The 22408-nt window shown below is 48.3% G+C and overlaps 1 protein-coding gene across 1 annotated transcript in view; it reads left to right on the forward strand.

The window, feature by feature from the left end:
* Positions 1-22408, forward strand: part of PATJ (PATJ crumbs cell polarity complex component) — a 150656-nt gene that overhangs the window by 70925 nt on the left and 57323 nt on the right. Inside the window, exon 28 of the mRNA XM_075287116.1 lies at positions 6143-6257. Coding sequence (XP_075143217.1) covers positions 6143-6257 — 115 coding nt within the window. The remainder of the gene's footprint in view (positions 1-6142; positions 6258-22408) is intronic.

Below are 22408 nucleotides of genomic sequence, written 5' to 3' on the forward strand. Positions count from 1 at the left end.
CTCCAGTTCTCAGTAGTTCAGACCGCACGGGGTGGGCAGTGTGGAGCCGAAACCGTAACCATATAAAGTATAGGCCAGGCAAAAATTGTTCAGTTCGGCGACCATTGGAGACATTGGGTTCCCTCTCCATTGTTCCCTGCAGCATGGTTCTGGGCGTCCATCTACATCTTCTTCTTATGTAGGTGACCCCTGATATATTTGCTTCCCCTCTCTCTGTTGCCCATTGGCTTGTTTGGTTCGTCTCCTTCCAGCACCATGTTTGGTTACCTCCTCCTGTTGTCCTCTTCTAGTGGCCTGCTGCATGTTTCATCTCCTTTTTTAAATAACCAGTGGCCTCTTTGGTTCTCCTTATCCTGTTCCCTTACAGCGTGCTTGGCCCCCTAATCCTCCACTGGTATATTAGTATTCTCTAGCTCCCCTCTTCCAGGTGCCTATTCACATGTTTGCTTCCCTTCTTCTTGTTGCATTGCGGCATGTTTGGTTCTCCTTTTCCAGATAACCAGCAGCCTATTTAGTTTTCCTCTTCCTGGTGCCAGGTAACATATTGTGTTCATTCTCTTCCGGAGCTCAAATACATGTTTGGTTCCACCTTGTCATTTCCCAGCAACAAATCTGACAACGTTCTTCCAGTAGTTACTTGTATGTTTGGTTCCTCTCCTCCTGATGTCCTCTTCTTCCAGTACTCGGCTGTATGTTTGGTTCATCTCTTCCTGATGTCCTCTTCTTCCAGTACTTACCTGTATCTTTGGTTCCTCTCCTCCTGATGTCCCCTTCTTTCAGTACTCAGCTGTATGTTTGGTTCCTCTCCTCCTGATGTCCTCTTCTTCCAGTATTCAGCTGTATGTTTGGTTCCTCTCCTCCTGATGTCCCCTTCTTTCAGTACTCAGCTGTATGTTTGGTTCCTCTCCTCCTGATGTCCTCTTCTTTCAGTACTCGGCTGTATGTTTGGTTCCTCTCCTCCTGATGTCCTCTTCTTCCAGTACTCGGCTGTAACTTTGGTTCCTCTCCTCCTGATGTCCCCTTCTTTCAGTACTCAGCTGTATGTTTGGTTCCTCTCCTCCTGATGTCCTCTTCTTTCAGTACTCGGCTGTATGTTTGGTTCCTCTCCTCCTGATGTCCTCTTCTTCCAGTACTCCGCTGTATCTTTGGTTCCTCTCCTCCTGATGTCCCCTTCTTTCAGTACTCGGCTGTATGTTTGGTTCCTCTCCTCCTGATGTTCTCTTCTTCCAGTACTTACCTGTATCTTTGGTTCCTCTCCTCCTGATGTCCTCTTCTTCCAGTACTCTGCTGTATGTTTGGTTCCTCTCCTCCTGATGTCCTCTTCTTCCAGTACTCAGCTGTATGTTTGGTTCCTCTCCTCCTGATGTCCTCTTCTTCCAGTATTCAGCTGTAACTTTGGTTCCTCTCCTCCTGATGTCCTCTTCTTCCAGTACTCTGCTGTATCTTTGGTTCCTCTCCTCCTGATGTCCTCTTCTTCCAGTACTCTGCTGTATGTTTGGTTCCTCTCCTCCTGATGTCCTCTTCTTCCAGTACTCAGCTGTATGTTTGATTCCTCTCCTCCTGATGTCCTCTTCTTCCAGTACTCGGCTGTATGTTTGGTTCCTCTCCTCCTGATGTCCCCTTCTTTCAGTACTCAGCTGTATGTTTGGTTCCTCTCCTCCTGATGTCCTCTTCTTTCAGTACTCGGCTGTATGTTTGGTTCCTCTCCTCCTGATGTCCTCTTCTTCCAGTACTCGGCTGTAACTTTGGTTCCTCTCCTCCTGATGTCCCCTTCTTTCAGTACTCAGCTGTATGTTTGGTTCCTCTCCTCCTGATGTCCTCTTCTTTCAGTACTCGGCTGTATGTTTGGTTCCTCTCCTCCTGATGTCCTCTTCTTCCAGTACTCCGCTGTATCTTTGGTTCCTCTCCTCCTGATGTCCCCTTCTTTCAGTACTCGGCTGTATGTTTGGTTCCTCTCCTCCTGATGTTCTCTTCTTCCAGTACTTACCTGTATCTTTGGTTCCTCTCCTCCTGATGTCCTCTTCTTCCAGTACTCTGCTGTATGTTTGGTTCCTCTCCTCCTGATGTCCTCTTCTTCCAGTACTCAGCTGTATGTTTGGTTCCTCTCCTCCTGATGTCCTCTTCTTCCAGTATTCAGCTGTATGTTTGGTTCCTCTCCTCCTGATGTCCTCTTCTTCCAGTACTCTGCTGTATGTTTGGTTCCTCTCCTCCTGATGTCCTCTTCTTCCAGTACTCTGCTGTATGTTTGGTTCTTCTCCTGATGTCCTCTTCTTCCAGTACTTGGCTGTATGTTTGGTTCCTCTCCTCCTGATGTTCTCTTCTTCCAGTATTCAGCTGTATCTTTGGTTCCTCTCCTCCTGATGTCCTCTTCTTCCAGTACTAGGCTGTAACTTTGGTTCCTCTCCTCCTGATGTCCCCTTCTTTCAGTACTCAGCTGTATGTTTGGTTCCTCTCCTCCTGATGTCCTCTTCTTCCAGTACTCCGCTGTATCTTTGGTTCCTCTCCTCCTGATGTCCCCTTCTTTCAGTACTCTGCTGTATGTTTGGTTCCTCTCCTCCTGATGTCCTCTTCTTCCAGTACTCTGCTGTATGTTTGGTTCCTCTCCTCCTGATATTCTCTTCTTCCAGTATTCAGCTGTATGTTTGGTTCCTCTCCTCCTGATGTCCTCTTCTTCCAGTACTCAGCTGTATGTTTGGTTCCTCTCCTCCTGATGTCCTCTTCTTCCAGTATTCAGCTGTAACTTTGGTTCCTTTACTCCTGATGTCCTCTTCTTCCAGTACTCTGCTGTATGTTTGGTTCTTCTCCTGATGTCCTCCTCTTCCAGTACTTACCTGTATCTTTGGTTCCTCTCCTCCTGATGTTCTCTTCTTCCAGTACTCAGCTGTATCTTTGGTTCCTCTCCTCCTGATGTCCTCTTCTTCCAGTACTTGGCTGTATGTTTGGTTCCTCTCCTCCTGATGTCCTCTTCTTCCAGTACTTACCTGTATCTTTGGTTCCTCTCCTCCTGATGTCCTCTTCTTCCAGTACTCAGCTGTATGTTTGGTTCCTCTCCTCCTGATGTCCTCTTCTTCCAGTATTCAGCTGTAACTTTGGTTCCTTTACTCCTGATGTCCTCTTCTTCCAGTACTCGGCTGTATGTTTGGTTCTTCTCCTCCTGATGTCCTCTTCTTCCAGTACTCTGCTGTATGTTTGGTTCTTCTCCTGATGTCCTCCTCTTCCAGTACTTACCTGTATCTTTGGTTCCTCTCCTCCTGATGTTCTCTTCTTCCAGTACTCAGCTGTATCTTTGGTTCCTCTCCTCCTGATGTCCTCTTCTTCCAGTACTTGGCTGTATGTTTGGTTCCTCTCCTCCTGATGTCCTCTTCTTCCAGTACTTACCTGTATCTTTGGTTCCTCTCCTCCTGATGTCCTCTTCTTCCAGTACTCTGCTGTATGTTTGGTTCCTCTCCTCCTGATGTCCTCTTCTTCCAGTACTCAGCTGTATGTTTGGTTCCTCTCCTCCTGATGTCCTCTTCTTCCAGTATTCAGCTGTAACTTTGGTTCCTTTACTCCTGATGTCCTCTTCTTCCAGTACTCTGCTGTATGTTTGGTTCTTCTCCTGATGTCCTCCTCTTCCAGTACTTACCTGTATCTTTGGTTCTTCTCCTCCTGATGTTCTCTTCTTCCAGTACTCAGCTGTATCTTTGGTTCCTCTCCTCCTGATGTCCTCTTCTTCCAGTACTTGGCTGTATGTTTGGTTCCTCTCCTCCTGATGTCCTCTTCTTCCAGTACTTGGCTGTATGTTTGGTTCCTCTCCTCCTGATGTTCTCTTCTTCTAGTATTCAGCTGTATCTTTGGTTCCTCTCCTCCTGATGTCCTCTTCTTCCAGTACTCGGCTGTAACTTTGGTTCCTCTCCTCCTGATGTCCCCTTCTTTCAGTACTCAGCTGTATGTTTGGTTCCTCTCCTCCTGATGTCCTCTTCTTCCAGTATTCAGCTGTATGTTTGGTTCCTCTCCTCCTGATGGCCTCTTCTTCCAGTACTCTGCTGTATGTTTGGTTCCTCTCCTCCTGATGGCCTCTTCTTCCAGTATTCAGCTGTATGTTTGGTTCCTCTCCTCCTGATGGCCTCTTCTTCCAGTATTCAGCTGTATCTTTGGTTCCTCTCCTCCTGATGGCCTCTTCTTCCAGTACTCTGCTGTATGTTTGGTTCTTCTCCTGATGTCCTCCTCTTCCAGTACTTGGCTGTATGTTTGGTTCCTCTCCTCCTGATGTCCTCTTCTTCCAGTACTTACCTGTATCTTTGGTTCCTCTCCTCCTGATGTTCTCTTCTTCCAGTACTTGGCTGTATGTTTGGTTCCTCTCCTCCTGATGTCCTCTTCTTCCAGTACTTGGCTGTATGTTTGGTTCCTCTCCTCCTGATGTCCTCTTCTTCCAGTACTTACCTGTATCTTTGGTTCCTCTCCTCCTGATGTTCTCTTCTTCCAGTACTCAGCTGTATCTTTGGTTCTTCTCCTCCTGATGTCCTCTTCTTCCAGTACTCTGCTGTATGTTTGGTTCCTCTCCTCCTGATGTTCTCTTCTTCCAGTACTCAGCTGTATCTTTGGTTCCTCTCCTCCTGATGTCCTCTTCTTCCAGTACTTGGCTGTATGTTTGGTTCCTCTCCTCCTGATGTCCTCTTCTTCCAGTACTTACCTGTATGTTTGGTTCCTCTCCTCCTGATGTCCTCTTCTTCCAGTACTCGGCTGTATGTTTGGTTCCTCTCCTCCTGATGTCCCCTTCTTTCAGTACTCGGCTGTATGTTTGCTTCTTCTCCTCCTGATGTCCTCTCTTCCAGGTACAATGTGTCACGTTTGGTTCCCGCTTCCTCCTTCTCAGTGACCTATTTGGTTCCTTTCTACCTGGTACAGCAAGTCATTGGGCAACAACCAACAGTTCTAAGAATTCGGACCATGACACAATGGTCACACAACTTCTGTCCCTTTAAATTATTCTTGTTCGGTTCCCCTCACCTTTCTGTCCATCAGTATATCCGACTCCCACGTTGTCTCAGAGCCCGATGCTTATTTTTAGGAGCCAACTATATTGAGCCCAAGCAGTAGGAGACTCTAGCTACTTCCTCCATCTCTGATGCCACGGACTACACCTCCCAGCATGTCTTTATACTTTGGGCAGATCATGTTGTATTCACTAAACTTTTTCCGGAAGAATCTGCAGAATTCTAAACATAAGAGCCGTAATGTAACTTTGTTCCTCCTCCTGTTTGGCCCTTCCAGTGGGTACTTGATCGATTTCAGCGCCGTCTCTTTTAGAAGCGCCCTGTGTTCTCTTCCGGTGCTCGCTGGCTTTTTGTTACAGCGTACTCCCTTCTTCCATAAGTGCCTTTTGCTATTAGCCGCGAGCCATGCATAATTGAATAAAACCTATTATTTGTGATCCAAATATAACCCTGCGAGCGAGCTGATGTCCTGTGACACACGAGGCCGGGGGCTCTGTGCTGCCTGCTCCATGAGGCTACCATGTGGACTGGGCACCATCCTCCGAGGCTGTACTGTGCCCGCTGCCTGCGCCTCTGCCAGGTAACGCCGTTTATTTTTACGGTTTTTTTTCCCGCCTATTAATGCCATTATTTTTTTGCACACGGCCGAAGTGCAGCACAAAGCAGTCACCCGTCATGGCCGTGGAGGTTTGTTGTCCCCGTCTATTCCGTCTATTTCTTTTTGCTCTTCTGACTTTTTTTTTTTCAATTGATATTTTTATGTGGAATGTTTTTGCTGTCCAAGGTTACAGCTGAGTCGACATTGTAATGAATAGCCCGCTACTCATGGACTGACTTTTTTTTTTTTTCCTGTTCAATAGTTTTTTATCTTTGTCTTTTAAAGCTATTATTTTCTTTTAATTTTTCGACTTTAGTTTTTTATCCATTTTTTTTTCTATATATCTCCCCAGCTATTTCTTTTCTTACACCTGTCCATAGCAGAGCCATCACTTGACTTCCCTGGTAAGGAGGATTTCCTGCCTGTATATACTGACACCGTGTCTGCGCTTCATGTTTTCCATCTCCATCTTTTCTTGTTTTTCTATCACTGTAAGCAATGGTTATTTATCATGTCTGTCCACTGTGTGAACACACACCAACACTGTCCTGTATCCCCACGTGTACAGAGCGCCTCTCCGGTACCTACTGGTCCTCCACCACCAATGAAGCTGCCCCCTCCGTACAGAGAGTCCTCCAGCCCCAGCTCATCCGGGTGCGATCCTGACATTGAGGACAACGATGGTAAGAAAGGATTGTGCTGTATTTATGTATTTCAGAAGACGTCATTCTGTGTCACTGTCATATTTTTTCTTCTATCTATCTATCTATCTATCTATCTATCTATTATCTATCTATCTATCTCCTATCTATCTATCTATTATCTATCTATCAAATCCAATCAAATCAAACAAGCTTTATTGGCACGTCTGAATAGATATTTGGCATTGCCAAAGCCAGTAAAGTGAGCCCGGGGGGGGGGGGGGGGGGGGGCGTTGGAGTCGGGGGGTGAGTGGTGGGTATGGGGGGTGTTGATTTGGGGTATAACAGTCCGTGGAGTCTCATCTTCCTCTTCGTTGGTGACCACTATGTGGGGGGGTGGGGGTGGGGCGGGGCGGGTGTTTTGGGATAAATATAACAGTCCGTGGAGTCTCATCTTCCTCTTGTTTGGTGACAGCTGGACACGTATTGGGCAGCGATCTCCACAGTGGCCTCTTCTTCTCCCAGTAGGATGTAGAGTTTCCTCTTCTCGTCTGGGATGTGGGCAGAGAGTCTTTGGTAGTAGACGGCCCTCATAGCTGAGTATTTGGTGCAGTGTAGCAGGAAGTGGGTCTGGTCTTCTAGGGCCCCCTGGTCACAGTGCTGGCACAGTCTCTTCTCCCGTGGCTTGTACGTCTGCCTGTATCGCCCCGTCTCTATCTCTAGGTTGTGGGCGCTCAGTCTGTACCGGCTCAGGGTCTGTCTGTGCTTGGGGTGGCGTATTCTCTCCAGGTAGGTGGCCATGGTGTAGTCCCTTTGTAGGGATTGGTACACGGTGAGTTTCTTGGAGTTATGTGTTTCGTTTCTCCATTCTTCAATGTACCGCTCTCTGTTTGCCTCTGTGGTCGCCTTTATTTCGGCCTTGGTTATCATCTGTTGGTGTTTTTGGTTTGGTGGTTGGCTGCTGTTTGGTTGGTGAGTGTCTGGTTTGCTCAGGTGGCTTAGCCATGCTTGGTGGTGGTAGGAGTCGGGCTCGCTCCCCTGGGTGTGTGCCTGGAAAGCTAGCGCCCTCTTCTGTATGGTGAGCCATAGGGGGAGTCTGCCTAGCTCTGCCCTGCAGGCCATGTTGGTGGTGTTGCGATGGACATGGAGCAGGTATTTGCAGAACTCCAGGTGGAAGTTCTCTGTTGGGCTGGAATCCCACTGTGACTGGTCTGGGTAGGTGGTTGGGCCCCAAACCTCACTGCCATAGAGAAGGATCGGGGAGATGACAGCGTCAAATATCTTCAGCCAGACCCTCACCGGTGGTTTGAGGTGGTACAGTTGTCTTCTGATGGCGTAGAAGGTTCTGCAGGCTTTTGCTTTCAGGGTTTCTATTGCTGCTTTGAAGCTTCCTGATTGGCTGAGCTCCAGCCCCAGGTAGGTGTAGCTGTTGGTTTTCTCCAGTGTGGAGCCGTTCAGTGTGAATTGTGGGTTGGTGGAGGCTTTATTGTGGCCCTTCTTCTGGAATATCATGACTTTGGTCTTCTTCTGGTTGATGGGTAGGGCCCATGTGGTGCTGAATTTTTCCAGCACTGACAGGCTTTCTTGGAGGTCTTTCTCGGTGGGGGCCAGGAGTAGGAGGTCGTCGGCGTATAGCAGGAACTTCACCTCTCGATTGTTCAGGGTGAGGCCTGGGGTTGGTGAGGCCTCCAGGGCTGTAGCCAGTTCATTGATATAGATGTTGAAGAGCGTTGGGCTCAGGCTACAGCCTTGTCTAACCCCTCGGGCCTGTTGGAAGTATGCTGTCCTTTTCACCTTCACACTGCACTGGTTTCCGGTGTAGGAGCTCTTGATGACGTCGTACGTTCTTCCTCCTATTCCACTCTCTAGGAGTTTCAGGAGTAGGCCTGGGTGCCATACTGAGTCGAACGCCTTCTTAAAGTCCACGAAGCAGGCGAATATCTTGCCTCTTCTGGTGTTGTGGACGTGCGTCTTGATGAGGCTGTGCAGGGTGTAGATATGGTCTGTGGTGCGGTGGTTTGGCATGAACCCTGCTTGGCTCTTGCTGAGGACCCCGTGTTGTGTGAGGAAGGTGAGGATTCTGTTATTGATGATGCTGTTGTACAGTTTCCCCAGCTATGTGCTGCTGACGCAGATCCCTCTGTAGTTGTTGGGGTCATATTGGTCCCCATGATGGTAGCTTCAGAGATGTCTTCTCGTGGGAGCAGAGATGACAGGATGATACTACTGTCTGGGAACTGTTGCTTTGCTTTCTCTGCTAGTTGGACCAGTTGGCCCGCTGTCTGTTGGTGCTGGTCAGAGAGATCTTCTGTGCCTGTGTGTATGACAATGTGCTTGGGGTTGGTGAAGAAAGGCTTGTTGATGATGGTATTAGCTTTCTCAATGATTGGACCGTGGATTTTTTTGACTCTTTGCCATGGGAAGAGCTTTCTTGTATTAATGTATTTGCCATTGGAGTCTATGATCAGGACTATATCTGGGTTTGAGGTTTTTGTTGTTTGGGTTTGCCCTGGCTCCATTTCTGGGGTGTTGGACAGTTCTGATCTTTCTTCAGGTTTATTGATATCTTGATCAGAGTCTGTTCTGTTTTCCTTCCTTAGATCTTATCTCTTGTGTCTGTAGTTTCAGGCCTGTTAACTCTTTCTTCAGATCTGTGATTTCCTGTAGGCACTGTGTCATATTATCCCCCAGTTTTGAGTTCTCCTGGTGACAGGCTGCTATCTTTTCTTTCAGATTTGCATTTTCCAGGAGAAGTCTGTGAAAGGCTTCTTCTATCGTGTCACCATTTTTGCTGGGGAGTTCTCTGGCTGTTTGGCTATGTGTGTTGTTGCCGTTAGACTTTCTCTCGTAGTTGTGTTTATGCAGAGTGAAGTCTATTTCCAGCCGTGATAAAGTCTCTGCTATGGACTCCAGTGAGGGAGCGGGGGAAGGCTTGCTGGCTTGTGTCTGTGTGCTGGTGGTTATGGGTGGCTTTCTTGGGTTGGGGGTGGTTACAGGTAACTCTCCTGAGTCGGGGTCAGTGGGTGGTTCTGTGTCTGTCCCCCATTTGTTTAGTTGTGCCAGGTTCTTGATCTCTGGGAATTTTTCTATACACTGGTGAAAGTTATTCTCTTTCCCTTGAATCATTAAAGTCCCATTAATAAATATCGATGTTGTGAGAATCACTTCGCCGCCCCCTTGTGGGTTTCTTTATTCTGATTGTTATTTTGCCTGTATCCGTATCTTCTGTTGTTGTGCTCTGTTGATAATATCTATCTTTCTATCTGGGGCATAACGACCGTAGAGGCAGCAGAGGCAACTGCCACAGGGCCCGGGCCATTAGAGGGCCCGGAGACAGCCGCTACCGCTGCATTTTTTTTTTTTAATAGGCCGTTACGGGCCCTATTCACTTGCCGGGTCCCGGGTCTCCAATTATTATACTCTGGGGTCTGAAAAGACCCCAGAGTATAATAATTGTTTATGGGTGTCCACAGAGGGACATAATACAGTGTGCAGGGGCCACTATGGGACATAATACTGTGTGCAGGGGCCACTATGGGGGATAATACTGTGTGCAGGGGCCACTATGGGAGATAATACTGTGTGCAGGGGCCACTAAGGGACATAATACTGTGTGCAGGGGCCACTATGGGACATAATACTGTGTGCAGGGGCCACTATGGGGGATAATACTGTGTGCAGGGGCCACTAAGGGACATAATACTGTGTGTAGGGGCCACTATGGGACATAATACTGTGTGCAGGGGCCACTATGGGACATAATACTGTGTGTAGGGGCCACTATGGGACATAATACTTTGTGCAGGGGCCACTATGGGACATAATACTGTGTGCAGGGGCCACTATGTGGGGTATAATACTGTGTGCAGGGGCCACTATGTGGGGTATAATACTGTGTGCGGGGCCACTATGGGACATAATACTGTGTGCAGGGGCCACTATGGGGGATAATACTGTGTGCAGGGGCCACTATGGGGGATAATACTGTGTGCAGGGGCCACTATGGGGTATAATACTGTGTGCAGGGGCCACTATGGGGGATAATGCTGTGTGCAGGGGCCACTATGGGGTATAATACTGTGTGCAGGGGCCACTATGGGACATAATACTGTGTGTAGGGGCCACTATGGGACATAATACTGTGTACAGGGGCCACTATGGGACATAATACTGTGTGTAGGGGCCACTATGGGACATAATACTTTGTGCAGGGGCCACTATGGGACATAATACTGTGTGTAGGGGCCACTATGGGACATAATACTGTGTGTAGGGGCCACTATGGGACATAATACTGTGTGCAGGGGCCACTATGGGACATAATACTGTGTGCAGGGGCCACTATGGGACATAATACTGTGTGCAGGGGCCACTATGGGGGATAATACTGTGTGCAGGGGCCACTAAGGGACATAATACTGTGTGCAGGGGCCACTATGGGACATAATACTGTGTGCAGGGGCCACTATGGGATATAATACTGTGTGCAGGGGCCACTATGGGAGATAATACTGTGTGCAGGGGCCACTGTGGGGGATAATACTGTGTGCAGGGGCCACTGTGGGGGATAATACTGTGTGCAGGGGCCACTATGGGACATAATACTGTGTGCAGGGGCCACTATGGGAGATAATACTGTGTGCAGGGGCCACTGTGGGGGATAATACTGTGTGCAGGGGCCACTATGGGACATAATACTGTGTGCAGGGGCCACTAAGGGACATAATACTGTGTGTAGGGGCCACTATGGGACATAATACTGTGTGCAGGGGCCAGTAAGGGACATAATACTGTGTGTAGGGGCCACTAAGGGACATAATACTGCGTGTAGGGGCCACAATGGGACATAATACTGTGTGCAGGGGCCAGTAAGGGACATAATAGAGTGCGGAGGAGGGGGCCGGTCGAGGTCTTCGACGTCTGTGTTGGTTGGGGGGGGGGGGAGGCCCCATGTCAAAAGTTCGCCACGGAGCCCCGCCATTCCTAGTTATGCCACTGTATCTATCTATCTCCTACCGTCTCAATATCAGAGAATGCTGTTTACAGATAAATCCATAATAAAGAACATGAATTATTTGTTATTTCCGTTCTTGTATCCATGTTATGACTTCTGTCACCGGTGTGTGTGTGTGTGTGTGTGTGTGTGTGTGTGTGTGTGTGTGTGTATATATATATATATATATATATATATATATATATATATATATATATATATATATATATATATATATATATATATATTTATCATCCTATGTCACATGTACAGTCATACAAGGAGCATTAATGTTACATGAAGGACACATCAGTGATTTCTATCCTCACCAGGTCTCTGTCACATCCCTGCACCGGGTAGAAGTCAGAAGGTCACGTCAGATTTTGGTTCTGTAGAGTCACATAAGCAGAATCTGATACTGACATGTAGTTCTCCCGTTTATTTAGTGTCCCATAAGGAGACTTTTATACGTTCCCTATCCATATGATGATAATGTAATAATTTTATTTATATCTGCTAACCTTTTTCGCAGGGCTGTACAATTAGTAGGGTTCCAGTACAGACAAATACTGTAGATACATTACATAGAAATGGTCACGTCACGCAATGGGACTGAGGGCCCTGCTCGCAAGAGCTTACAATCTATGGGGTAGACACAAGAGGTAGCAGGGGCGGCATCGGAGGTAGCATTGCTTATACAATGGTCAAACAATTTTTTAATAGAGGTGACTGTCATGACATAAAGCTGTATGAGCCGTCATCGGTCGTGTCCTGTAATCTGTGGATGGGGCCTGGAGATATAACGTTCTATCATATGGTGTGGGGTAATGTGGGAGCTCTTCACAAACTCCTCAGCTCTTTTTCATCTGCAGCAGATATTTAGGATCTTGCTCCCTTCATTCTTTGTACATGTCCATGACATCTTGTTTTGTTTGTTTGGGGGACAAACATGAGCCTTGAAATCCTGTGTTTCATTCTGTCCCAGTTCTGACCAGCAGGCGGCAGCACTGAATCATTATTTTTCGGCTGGGTTCATATTTGGAGCCAAGTTAACTATTAAACATTGAAATGGCTTTAGGCGTCAAGTACAAGCTGCAGACACAGGGGGGCGCTCTGAATCCCTGTATCTCCATACTGCAGAGCCATAGGCACATTGTGTGATGTCGTCAGCAATATTCTGTGCCTAGGGGCGAGCTCTCTATACAGTGTTGGCCAAAAGTATCGCCCCCCCTGCAGTTCTGTCAGATAATCCTCGTTGTCCCCCAGAAAATGATTACAAGCACAAACTCTTTGGTAATATCTTCATTTATTTTGTTTGCAATAAAAAAACACAAAAGAGAATGAAAAAAAAAAGTCACATCATTGATCATTTTACACAAAACCCCAAAACTGGTGCGGACAGAAGTATTGGCGCCCTCAGCCTAATACTTGGTAGCACAACCTTTAGACACAATAACTGCTCACAACCGCATGGTGTACGGTCCTAGAGTAAGGTCTCGGCATGTATCCAGGTCACGTCCACGTGCAGCGGTGAATGGCTGTACAATTGCCTGATAAGTTTTGTAGCCATTCTTGACAGCGTGGAGTCCTGGTTCGTGCACCCCATGTAGTCTCACCCTATGGTGGCGGCTTGTTGACTGTTTCCAGGTAATGGCAGGGACATATATATGTTTTGAGGTTTTTGGGTTTTCTTTAACGCCAAAGTAAAAATTAGTCATCTGAATAAGGAGCAAAAAGAGACGAACTAAGACATCACATTTCACTTTTACTGACTGCAAACTTTCACTTCCAGCTTTTTCCATCTTTTGGGTGCATTTTTTATTTTCACCACCAGATGTCGCTGCTGCAGCACTTATTGCCATGCCCTAGACTGCGCAGGCTGCAAGAGCGCTCACAATGGGTTTGCGTTTCTACTTAAAGGGAATGTGTCACCAAAAAATGACCAGTCTTTTAAGTCACTGTTATGTCATGTTTTCGGGGAATTTTTTTGTTTTGTTTTTATATTCTCCATGTCCCTATCCATGACAAAAAAAGTTCTCTATCCTGCAGTTTTCACTCTGACCACTTTTCTTTGCAGCTACACCACAGACTGTATTAGTATAGAAGATAATGATCAGACAGCGCTGCTGACAATAGATAATATCACAGTTTATCCATGTCCATAAAACTCCTCCATAGACTTCAATGAGGCAGCGCCAGACTTACTACTACGTATGGCGATGACTATGCTGTAAAGCAGATCGCTAAATGTTGTTAACTGGGCAGAAGAGAAGCTCAGGCAAGATGGCCGCCCCCATAATCATGGACAGAAAATAGAATAAAAAAATCAGCTTAAATTAGAAAAAATGTTTTATATTAAATGATTCTTTGCCTTTCTATCGGCTTCTAAAATATTTGCTCCAGAATTTCAAGGGTCAAGCAATGGATCAGTAAGCAGTAGGATCAGAGTCACCCATAGGCTGTGAGATATAGTATGGGCTCCATCTTGATTTTGGGGGGGTTTGACCTATATTTCTGGTATCTGTAGTCTGCATTGATTGTAGCCCAGCGTGCAGCATACAGGCTATACCCAATCCATGTATATTCTATAGTCTCCATCCACCAGCTCTCAGCGTCTCTCTTGCATTTTTCTCTCAGTCCAATGCATCAGCGGGGTCATACAGGATATCTTAGAGAATCACTGCCCTGGATTGATGTGAATAAAGCACTTGGGCTGAGATAGAAACTTCCTATTAGCTATTGCAGCTTCTGTCTGTGCCTGTGTTGCCCCTCTTTTACTCAGAAGCGTCTCTGTGCAGTAGAAAACGGCATAAAGAAGTTCTAGCCTGTATTGAGCTGAGTAAAGCACTTGGGCTGAGATAGGAACTTCCTATAGCTCCAGCAGCTTCTGTCTGTGCCCATGCCTCTCCCATGTCCGAAGCAGCAGCAGAACATAAAAACCATCTAGCCTGTCTCTGTCCTGGCCCTGCCTCTCCTCTTTCATTCAGCGACCGCTCCCTCCTCACTTCTCCATAGTCTTCATTGCAGTATGGCAGTCTTGGATTCAGCAGAAATTTCAGAGTTTAAGTCAGTTTAAGGAGGATGGAGCAGAGGAAGAGCTCTGAACAGATTTATTACAATGTCTCTTATTTTCACCCATACTATTGATTTTTTGCAACAGTTACTGACCCTTAAAGAGACAGGTTCTTAAAGGGATATTTCAGATTCTGTTAGCAAAATATTTTCTGTCATGAATTTATTCCATTTTTTGATATTCTGTGAATATCCGTTTATGGCCGTTTTCAAGATCTCTGCTTGCTGGCATTGAGTAGGAAACGGAACGCCCGGCATGTTCTGTCCTGTAACTCCCATAGGAGTGAATGGGGCATGCTGGGAGTTGTAGTGCCGGAGATTAGATGGTGCCCGTGCCCTAGAGGTTACGATGAAGGTTAATATTGAATAACAGCAAGCAGAGATCTCGAAAGCCACCAGTGATTGATATGGATGGTGTGTGGGGGGATTGTCCGACTACTCGTTACATAATAAGTAACAATGACTTGGTGAAACTGGAGCGCCCCTTTAAGGAATATCATTGCTGCAGGCGGACATGGTTGGATGTTGTCCCACTAGTGACTTGTGATTTCTGAATAGACCGGACTAATCCCTACTGGTATAAGGATCAGCGGTGTTGATAAGCGGTGTAGAGCTGAGGTTCCGTCCCTTTGTGCTGGTTGTATGATATACTGTAGCTTGGCCATTGACCTCTGTGTGTCCCATGTTGTGGCCGTATACTAGCATAGCGGTTTATGTCTGTGGTCTTCAATTATTGCAGAACTACAATTCCCAGCATGCTTTTACAGTCACATGGTATGAGGGCATGCTGGGAACTGTAGTACTTCAATAGCTGGAGAACCACAGATTGGAGAGCAGCGGACAAATAAAGCTTAAAGAGGTTGTGATAAGGTTCAGGCCGAGCATGCACCTCCTGTATTCTCTATGGCACTCCCAGGACACATGCTCGGCCTGCAGCTCCATCAACATGGGGGAACCGGACCCCCATTCTCTGGATTGGTGAGGGTCCCAGCAGTCGGACCCCCATTCTTTGGATTGGTGAGGGTCCCAGCAGTCGGACCCCCATTCTTTGGATTGGTGAGGGTCCCAGCAGTCGGACCCCCATTCTCTGGATTGGTGAGGGTCCCAGCAGTCGGACCCCCATTCTCTGGATTGGTGAGGGTCCCAGCAGTCGGACCCCCATTCTCTATATTGGTGAGGGTCCCAGCAGTCGGACCCCCATTCTCTGGATTGGTGAGGGTCCCAGCAGTCGGACCCCCATTCTCTGGATTGGTGAAGGTCCCAGCAGTCGGACCCCCATTCTTTGGATTGGTGAGGGTCCCAGCAGTCGGACCCCCATTCTCTAGATTGGTGAGGGTCCCAGCAGTCGGACCCCCATTCTCTGGATTGGTGAGGATCCCAGCAGTCGGACCCCCATTCTTTGGATTGGTGAGGGTCCCAGCAGTCGGACCCCATTCTCTGTATTGGTGAGAGTCCCAGCAGTCGGACCCCCGTTCCCTGGATTGGTGAGGGTCCCAGCAGTCGGACCCCCATTCTCTGGATTGGTCAGTGTCCCAGCAGTCGGACCCCCATTCTCTGGATTGGTGAGGGTTCCAGCAGTCGGACCCCCATTCTCTGGATTGGTGAAGGTCCCAGCAGTCGGACCCCCATTCTTTGGATTGGTGAGGGTCCCAGCAGTCGGACCCCCATTCTCTAGATTGGTGAGGGTCCCAGCAGTCGGACCCTCATTCTCTGGATTGGTGAGGGTCCCAGCAGTCGGACCCCCATTCTCTGTATTGGTGAGAGTCCCAGCAGTCGGACCCCCATTCTTTGGATTGGTGAGGGTCCCAGCAGTCGGACCCCATTCTCTGTATTGGTGAGAGTCCCAGCAGTCGGACCCCCGTTCCCTGGATTGGTGAGGGTCCCAGCAGTCGGACCCCCATTCTCTGGATTGGTGAGGGTCCCAGCAGTCGGACCCCCATTCTCTGGATTGGTGAGGGTCCCAGCAATCGGCCCCCGATTCTCTGTATTGGTGAGAGTCCCAGCAGTCGGACCCCCGTTCCCTGGATTGGTGAGGGTCCCAGCAGTCGGACCCCCATTCTCTGGATTGGTGAGGGTCCCAGCAATCGGACCCCCATTCTCTGGATTGGTGAGGGTCCCAGCAGTCGGACCCCCATTCTCTGGATTGGTCAGTGTCCCAGCAGTCGGACCCCCATTCTCTGGATTGGTGAGGGTCCCAGCAATCGGCCCCCGATTCTCTGGATTAGTGAGTGTCCCAGCAGTCAGACCCCGATTCTCTGTATTGGTGAGAGTCCCAGCAGTCGGACCCCCGTTCCCTGGATTGGTGAGGGTCCCAGCAGTCGGACCCCCATTCTCTGGATTGGTGAGGGTCCCAGCAGTCGGACCCCCATTCTCTGTATTGGTGAGAGTCCCAGCAGTCGGACCCCCATTCTTTGGATTGGTGAGGGTCCCAGCAGTCGGACCCCATTCTCTGTATTGGTGAGAGTCCCAGCAGTCGGACCCCCGTTCCCTGGATTGGTGAGGGTCCCAGCAGTCGGACCCCCATTCTCTGGATTGGTGAGGGTCCCAGCAATCGGCCCCCGATTCTCTGTATTGGTGAGAGTCCCAGCAGTCGGACCCCCGTTCCCTGGATTGGTGAGGGTCCCAGCAGTCGGACCCCCATTCTCTGGATTGGTGAGGGTCCCAGCAATCGGACCCCCATTCTCTGGATTGGTGAGGGTCCCAGCAGTCGGACCCCCATTCTCTGGATTGGTCAGTGTCCCAGCAGTCGGACCCCCATTCTCTGGATTGGTGAGGGTCCCAGCAATCGGCCCCCGATTCTCTGGATTAGTGAGTGTCCCAGCAGTCAGACCCCGATTCTCTGTATTGGTGAGAGTCCCAGCAGTCGGACCCCCGTTCCCTGGATTGGTGAGGGTCCCAGCAGTCGGACCCCCATTCTCTGGATTGGTGAGGGTCCCAGCAATCGGCCCCCGATTCTCTGGATTAGTGAGTGTCCCAGCAGTCAGACCCCGATTCTCTGGATTGGTGAGGGTCCCAGCAGTCGGACCCCCCTTTAATTCATCATCTACAACGACCACTTCCTCCCAGACTTTACATTTGGGTTTTCCTCCCATATCAGTATCTCTGCTTGTTGTCAGTGAATGTGAAGCTTCTTCCTGTACAGACCTAGAACTTCTCACAGCTGGGGGGTTTGTTACAGTTGTCTCCAGTCCACAGAATCCTCTGATACATTGTAACAATCGGAGCAGACAAGTGGTTTGAACTGATGCTTTATTAGGACGTGTTCACATTGGCGCCGTTGTCTCTGTTGTTCTGATCTGTCGCAGGTTCTGGTTCTTCGGCCCCTGAGGGCACCATTAATGGTTGTTGGCTTCGCTGGGTGTCCCTTAATTCTTCACAGACATTGCCAGATAAAACACGAGCTTGTCCAGGTTTTCTGATATGATCTGCGCAGATTCTGATGCAGATGCAGACGTGTAGCAGGACGTGTAGACCCTGCAGGTGTTATCCGGAATATTCCCATCACTGACAGCAAGCAGAGATCTAGAAAACCGCAAGGGATTGAAACACAAAAGTTTCTGTGTTTTGTGTATTGGCCGTAGTGTGTGAGCCCCTGTGAGTGGCCCCCGTGCCCCCCTTACATGGATGCTGAGTGATGTCGCCCCCATGCAGGTGCTGCCATCTCAGTGGGTCAGACGTTGCGAGCCACCACGTACTTTACTAGTTAGAGCCCATCTGCTGACGGACGAGCCTCCGAGCCTCGCCGCCTCCGCCTCACGTTTGCCTAATTGATCACATCTCGCAGCGGAGGAAACAATCGTAGGCCCAAGGTCATCGAAGGAAATCAGGGTCTGCCCGGGGGGAGCGGATCGTCGCCTCCTGCAGAGTAAAGACGCTCGTCCGGAGATGCAGCCGCGCTGAGCCCGCACCGGATCAGCCATGGTGCAGGGGGGGTTCCCAGGTAAGAGGCAGCTCCTGCAGACATGCTCTATACAGGGCGCTGGGGCTATTGTGCTGGAGGCGGCGGGGGTCCCTGGACCATGGACGTGTGCACTGTGACATGGTGAGTTAGTGCAGATGTAGCAGAGCTGAGGGAGTGCATCCCATACGTTGTAGTATCTGCACGTTCCTATACCTGAAAGTGCTGTGACAGATGTAGCTGAGCAAGGAGGGGAAATGTAGCAGAGCTGAACTTGTTGTGTAAGTCTTTGGGGTAACATTACGTGTATGGTCATACAATGCAGTCATAAAGGACAGATATAGCAGAGCTGAGGCGTTCCTTTACATATTCGGGACAATATGGCTTGTACGCACTGGGAACTCTGAAATTTCATAGGTTTAATCCTTCATTATAGATGTAGCAGAGCTGAACCTGTCACCTAACAGTTGCATGGTTTGTTCATTTTGATGACTCTGAAATTGTTCTGGGTTTATTAGTTGTTAATGATGTAGCAGTGCTAGGTGGTGAAATGTAGCAGAGCTGAGCTTGTTGTTTTAGTCATGGTTTATGGATATGGTTGTACAATGCTGTCATTGGTTCACGATGTAGCAGAGCTGAGGTGTTCTTTAAGTCTTTACGCCTCTATATATTTTTGTTATAAGTTTATTCATTTATTGTAGATGTAGTTGTGCTGAGTTTGTCATGGACCTGCAGTCCAATATAGAATCACAGATTGCTTTGTGTCCTGATCTCTCCATTTGGCTCTGCTACATCTTTGCCTGTAGTCCTGTGTAACGCTGATGTTTTATAGGATCCATTGTTTGGTATAGATGTAGCAGAGCTGAACCCGTTACCTAAGTCTTTTAGGATTGCATACTCTGTGCATTTGAGAACTCCGACCTTGTTACCCCAAAGATCTAACCATTGTATTGTTAAAATGCAATCCATAATCGTAGATGTAGCAGAGCTGGGGGCGGTGTGGTTTGCACATGGTGATGAGCATGATATTTGTTGTATCACGCTTTATGGATGTAGCAGTGGTGAGTTTGTCATGGACCTGCAGTCATTTATAGAATCCCATGTGGCTCTGCTACATCGGTGCCTCTAGTCCTATGTAAACCACAGATGTCCTGATCTGCTATCAATGGATATGTCAGATCTGGAAGAGAAGAGTTTGTCATTTTGGTCGGATTCCCGATAACTCTTCCTCTCGATGTGTCGTATCAAACATTTATAGCAGAGTAGGATAAGAGATGTAGCCGCACTGAGTTAGTCAGATGGAGGTGAGCTGAGTTTGCAGCGTTTCTAGCTCCACTACATCCTTACTTGTAGTCCTATGTGAAATTTCCGCTCGCACCCAGATCTGTCAGACATGGCAGTGTCGGCTTATTGTAGGCTTGGAATTGTCTGGGCCGCCGTCCTGTACAAAACCACAGATGGCCAATCCGATTATCCACAGGCAACCTGCCAAATAACAAACATATTTCCAGATGTAGCAGAGCTGAGTGCGTGATTTGGCACAGCTCATGGTAAAATCACAATATTTCATCTGAATAATAATAATGTGCCACATAGGACCATGCAGGCGCCTCAGCTTAAGGGTTCGTTCACATGTTGAATTTTTTTTTCTGCAGCTTTCTTAAAATCACAAGAAGACTGCTTTTGGAAAATTTGCAATAAAACGCGGATTAGCCCTAATGACAAACTCAGTGCTGCTGCTTCTTCACTTTGGTCATGAATGTCCTCAGTCTCTTACTGGGATGTAGCAGAGGCAATGCAGCCACTTGGTCTAAGTGAGGCTATCGGGCTGGTTTATAAATCCCCCCCCCCCCCCCGCCCCGGAGAGTTCAGCAACAAACTCAGCTCTGCTACATTTGCATTCCCAGGTGTCCTTCACTGACCGGCGCAGCCTTGCATTAGTCTTAAATTCCAATTTATACCGCACTGATAAATAGGGGGAGGGGGTGCAGAGCGGAATACATTTAGGAGACGGTACGTGAAGGTACGCAGCTCCGCCGCTACGAAGAGTTTATAACTAATCATAATTTTAATTTCGAGATGCCTTAGAGGGCAGGAGCGCAGAGACAGGAGGGGGGCGCCAAGTTTAATTAGAATTTCTTTTCCGCTTGAAAGCCAGAATATCTTTACATTTAAAGGCACGATACACCTGCAGCAGCTCCTCTAGTCAGCTTTGTTGCGTTCTGTTGCTCCCTGTTATCAGCCGTCTGCAGTGACTGTATAGTAACGTCATAGGATGCTCTGAAACCTCCCAGAAGTGTCCGTCCCTTCTGATCCCAACTCTAGGGGGAGCTCATGAGCTGGCTGTATACAGAGTGTAGACCAACCCCAATAATATAATAATCTCCTGGGCGCCCTCTAGTGGTGGTTTTCTGCAATTTAGTCGCCTTAGGATTCTCCCCTGCAGGTTCCACTTAATATCGGTAGAAACCCAGCGGACCCGAATATAGTTTATGGGGTGCACAGGTAGCTGCGTTTTAAATGGACAGGGTCTCTCTTATTTCAAGTCCCCATGGAGACCCAAAGGCTAATGTGACCCCTACCCTAAGATCTTCCGACACTGAAGATTTGTTTGTTACAATGTTTAAGTAGAGGCAGAAAAATCCTATAAAGCAGCACAAAGCTCCTCTCCAGACTGAAGGCCCTTCCTTACACTGATACATTGTAACAAACCAACATTGTAGTCTATGGGGTCCGCGGGTTTCCAAAGGTAAGCACTTTTTTATGCGGATTAGGTTTCTGTTTGGGGGTTCCCAAGTGACCTCCTCCCCCTGAATGGAAACCCATGCGCAGATGTGAACTAAGTCTAAGTCCTAACACAGGTATGTTTGTTACAATAATCTAATAAAGCAAGGAGCAGCACTCCGCTCTCTCCTGCTCCGCTCTCTCCTGCTCCGCTCTCTCCTGCTCCGCTCTCTCCTGCTCCGCTCTCTCCTGCTCCGCTCTCTCCTGCTCCGCTCTCTCCTGCTCCGCTCTCTCCTCTTCTCCGCTCTCTCCTCTTCTCCGCTCTCTCCTCTTCTCTGCTCTCTCCTCTTCTCCGCTTTCTCCTCTTCTCTGCTCTCTCCTGCTCTGCTCTCTCCTCTTCTCTGCTCTCTCCTCTTCTCTGCTCTCTCCTCTTCTCTGCTCTCTCCTCTTCTCTGCTCTCTCCTCTTCTCTGCTCTCTCCTCTTCTCTGCTCTCTCCTCTCTCCTCTGCTCTGCTCTCTCCTCTTCTTTTCTCTCCTGCTCCGCTCTCTCCTCTTCTCAACTTTCTCCTCTTCTCTGCTCTCCTCTCCCCTACTCTGTTCTGCTCTCTCCTCTTCTCCGCTCTCTAAATTACTTCAGTAATGTAATCAGTTTAGAAGGTCATGCAATTTACCAAGCCCATAACATACTCCTATTGGGGCATTTTTGGTTGATGAGGGAGGGGGGTCCTGTATTCAGGGCCCTCTCCTCATGGTCAGAATGTAGAGTGTGTCTCTCTCTCTCTCTCTCTCTCTCTCTCTCTCTCTCTCTCTCTCTCTGGAGGACCAGACCTGCCCTGCATTACACAGACAACCTATTGATATGAATGGACACTCTGTAATGCTTCATTTCTCCTGTGGTGGCGCTACAGAATATACCTACTTGCAGTTGTGCTCACATTGTGATTGCTTTGTGGTCGCTTATTGACAGGTAAGGCGTGTATAATGCACAGTCCATTCAATGACCAAGAGCTAAAAAGTCTATTGCAAAATGGATAGAAAATCCTTTTAATCCCCGCTTTACCCTTTTGACTTGGTCTATGAGACTCTTAGCGCTAATTGAGTTGTCGCGGTGCGATCAGGGGAGGCGTCCGCGTCCCATCAGCCATTTATATTACAGGCGGATAAAGTAAGAGAGTTGTCACCCTGCGCTCCGCTCTCAGGAAATCAATAGGGCTGAAATGAGCTGCAGGCCGGGGAAGTCTCCCATCATGTCCGCCCCGCAGAATGTCGTCTTATCTGTACAGCTGTATACTCTAGTCCGCCCCAGGTATACAGCAGCGCTATGGACAGTCTCTATATTAGTGAATTACTATCAGTGTATCTGGCGGTGGCGCTGCAGTCGGTGGCGGTCCCCGAGGTTGTTCCACCATCATCAATAATACTGGAATACATTTACTTCTCTGCATTCTGCACAATGAGCAAGAAAATAAATCTCACCATGAGAGCGAGAACACGCAGTCATTGTAG

This window comes from Leptodactylus fuscus, chromosome 9 (genome assembly GCF_031893055.1).
Source record: "Leptodactylus fuscus isolate aLepFus1 chromosome 9, aLepFus1.hap2, whole genome shotgun sequence".
Lineage (NCBI taxonomy): Eukaryota > Metazoa > Chordata > Amphibia > Anura > Leptodactylidae > Leptodactylus > Leptodactylus fuscus.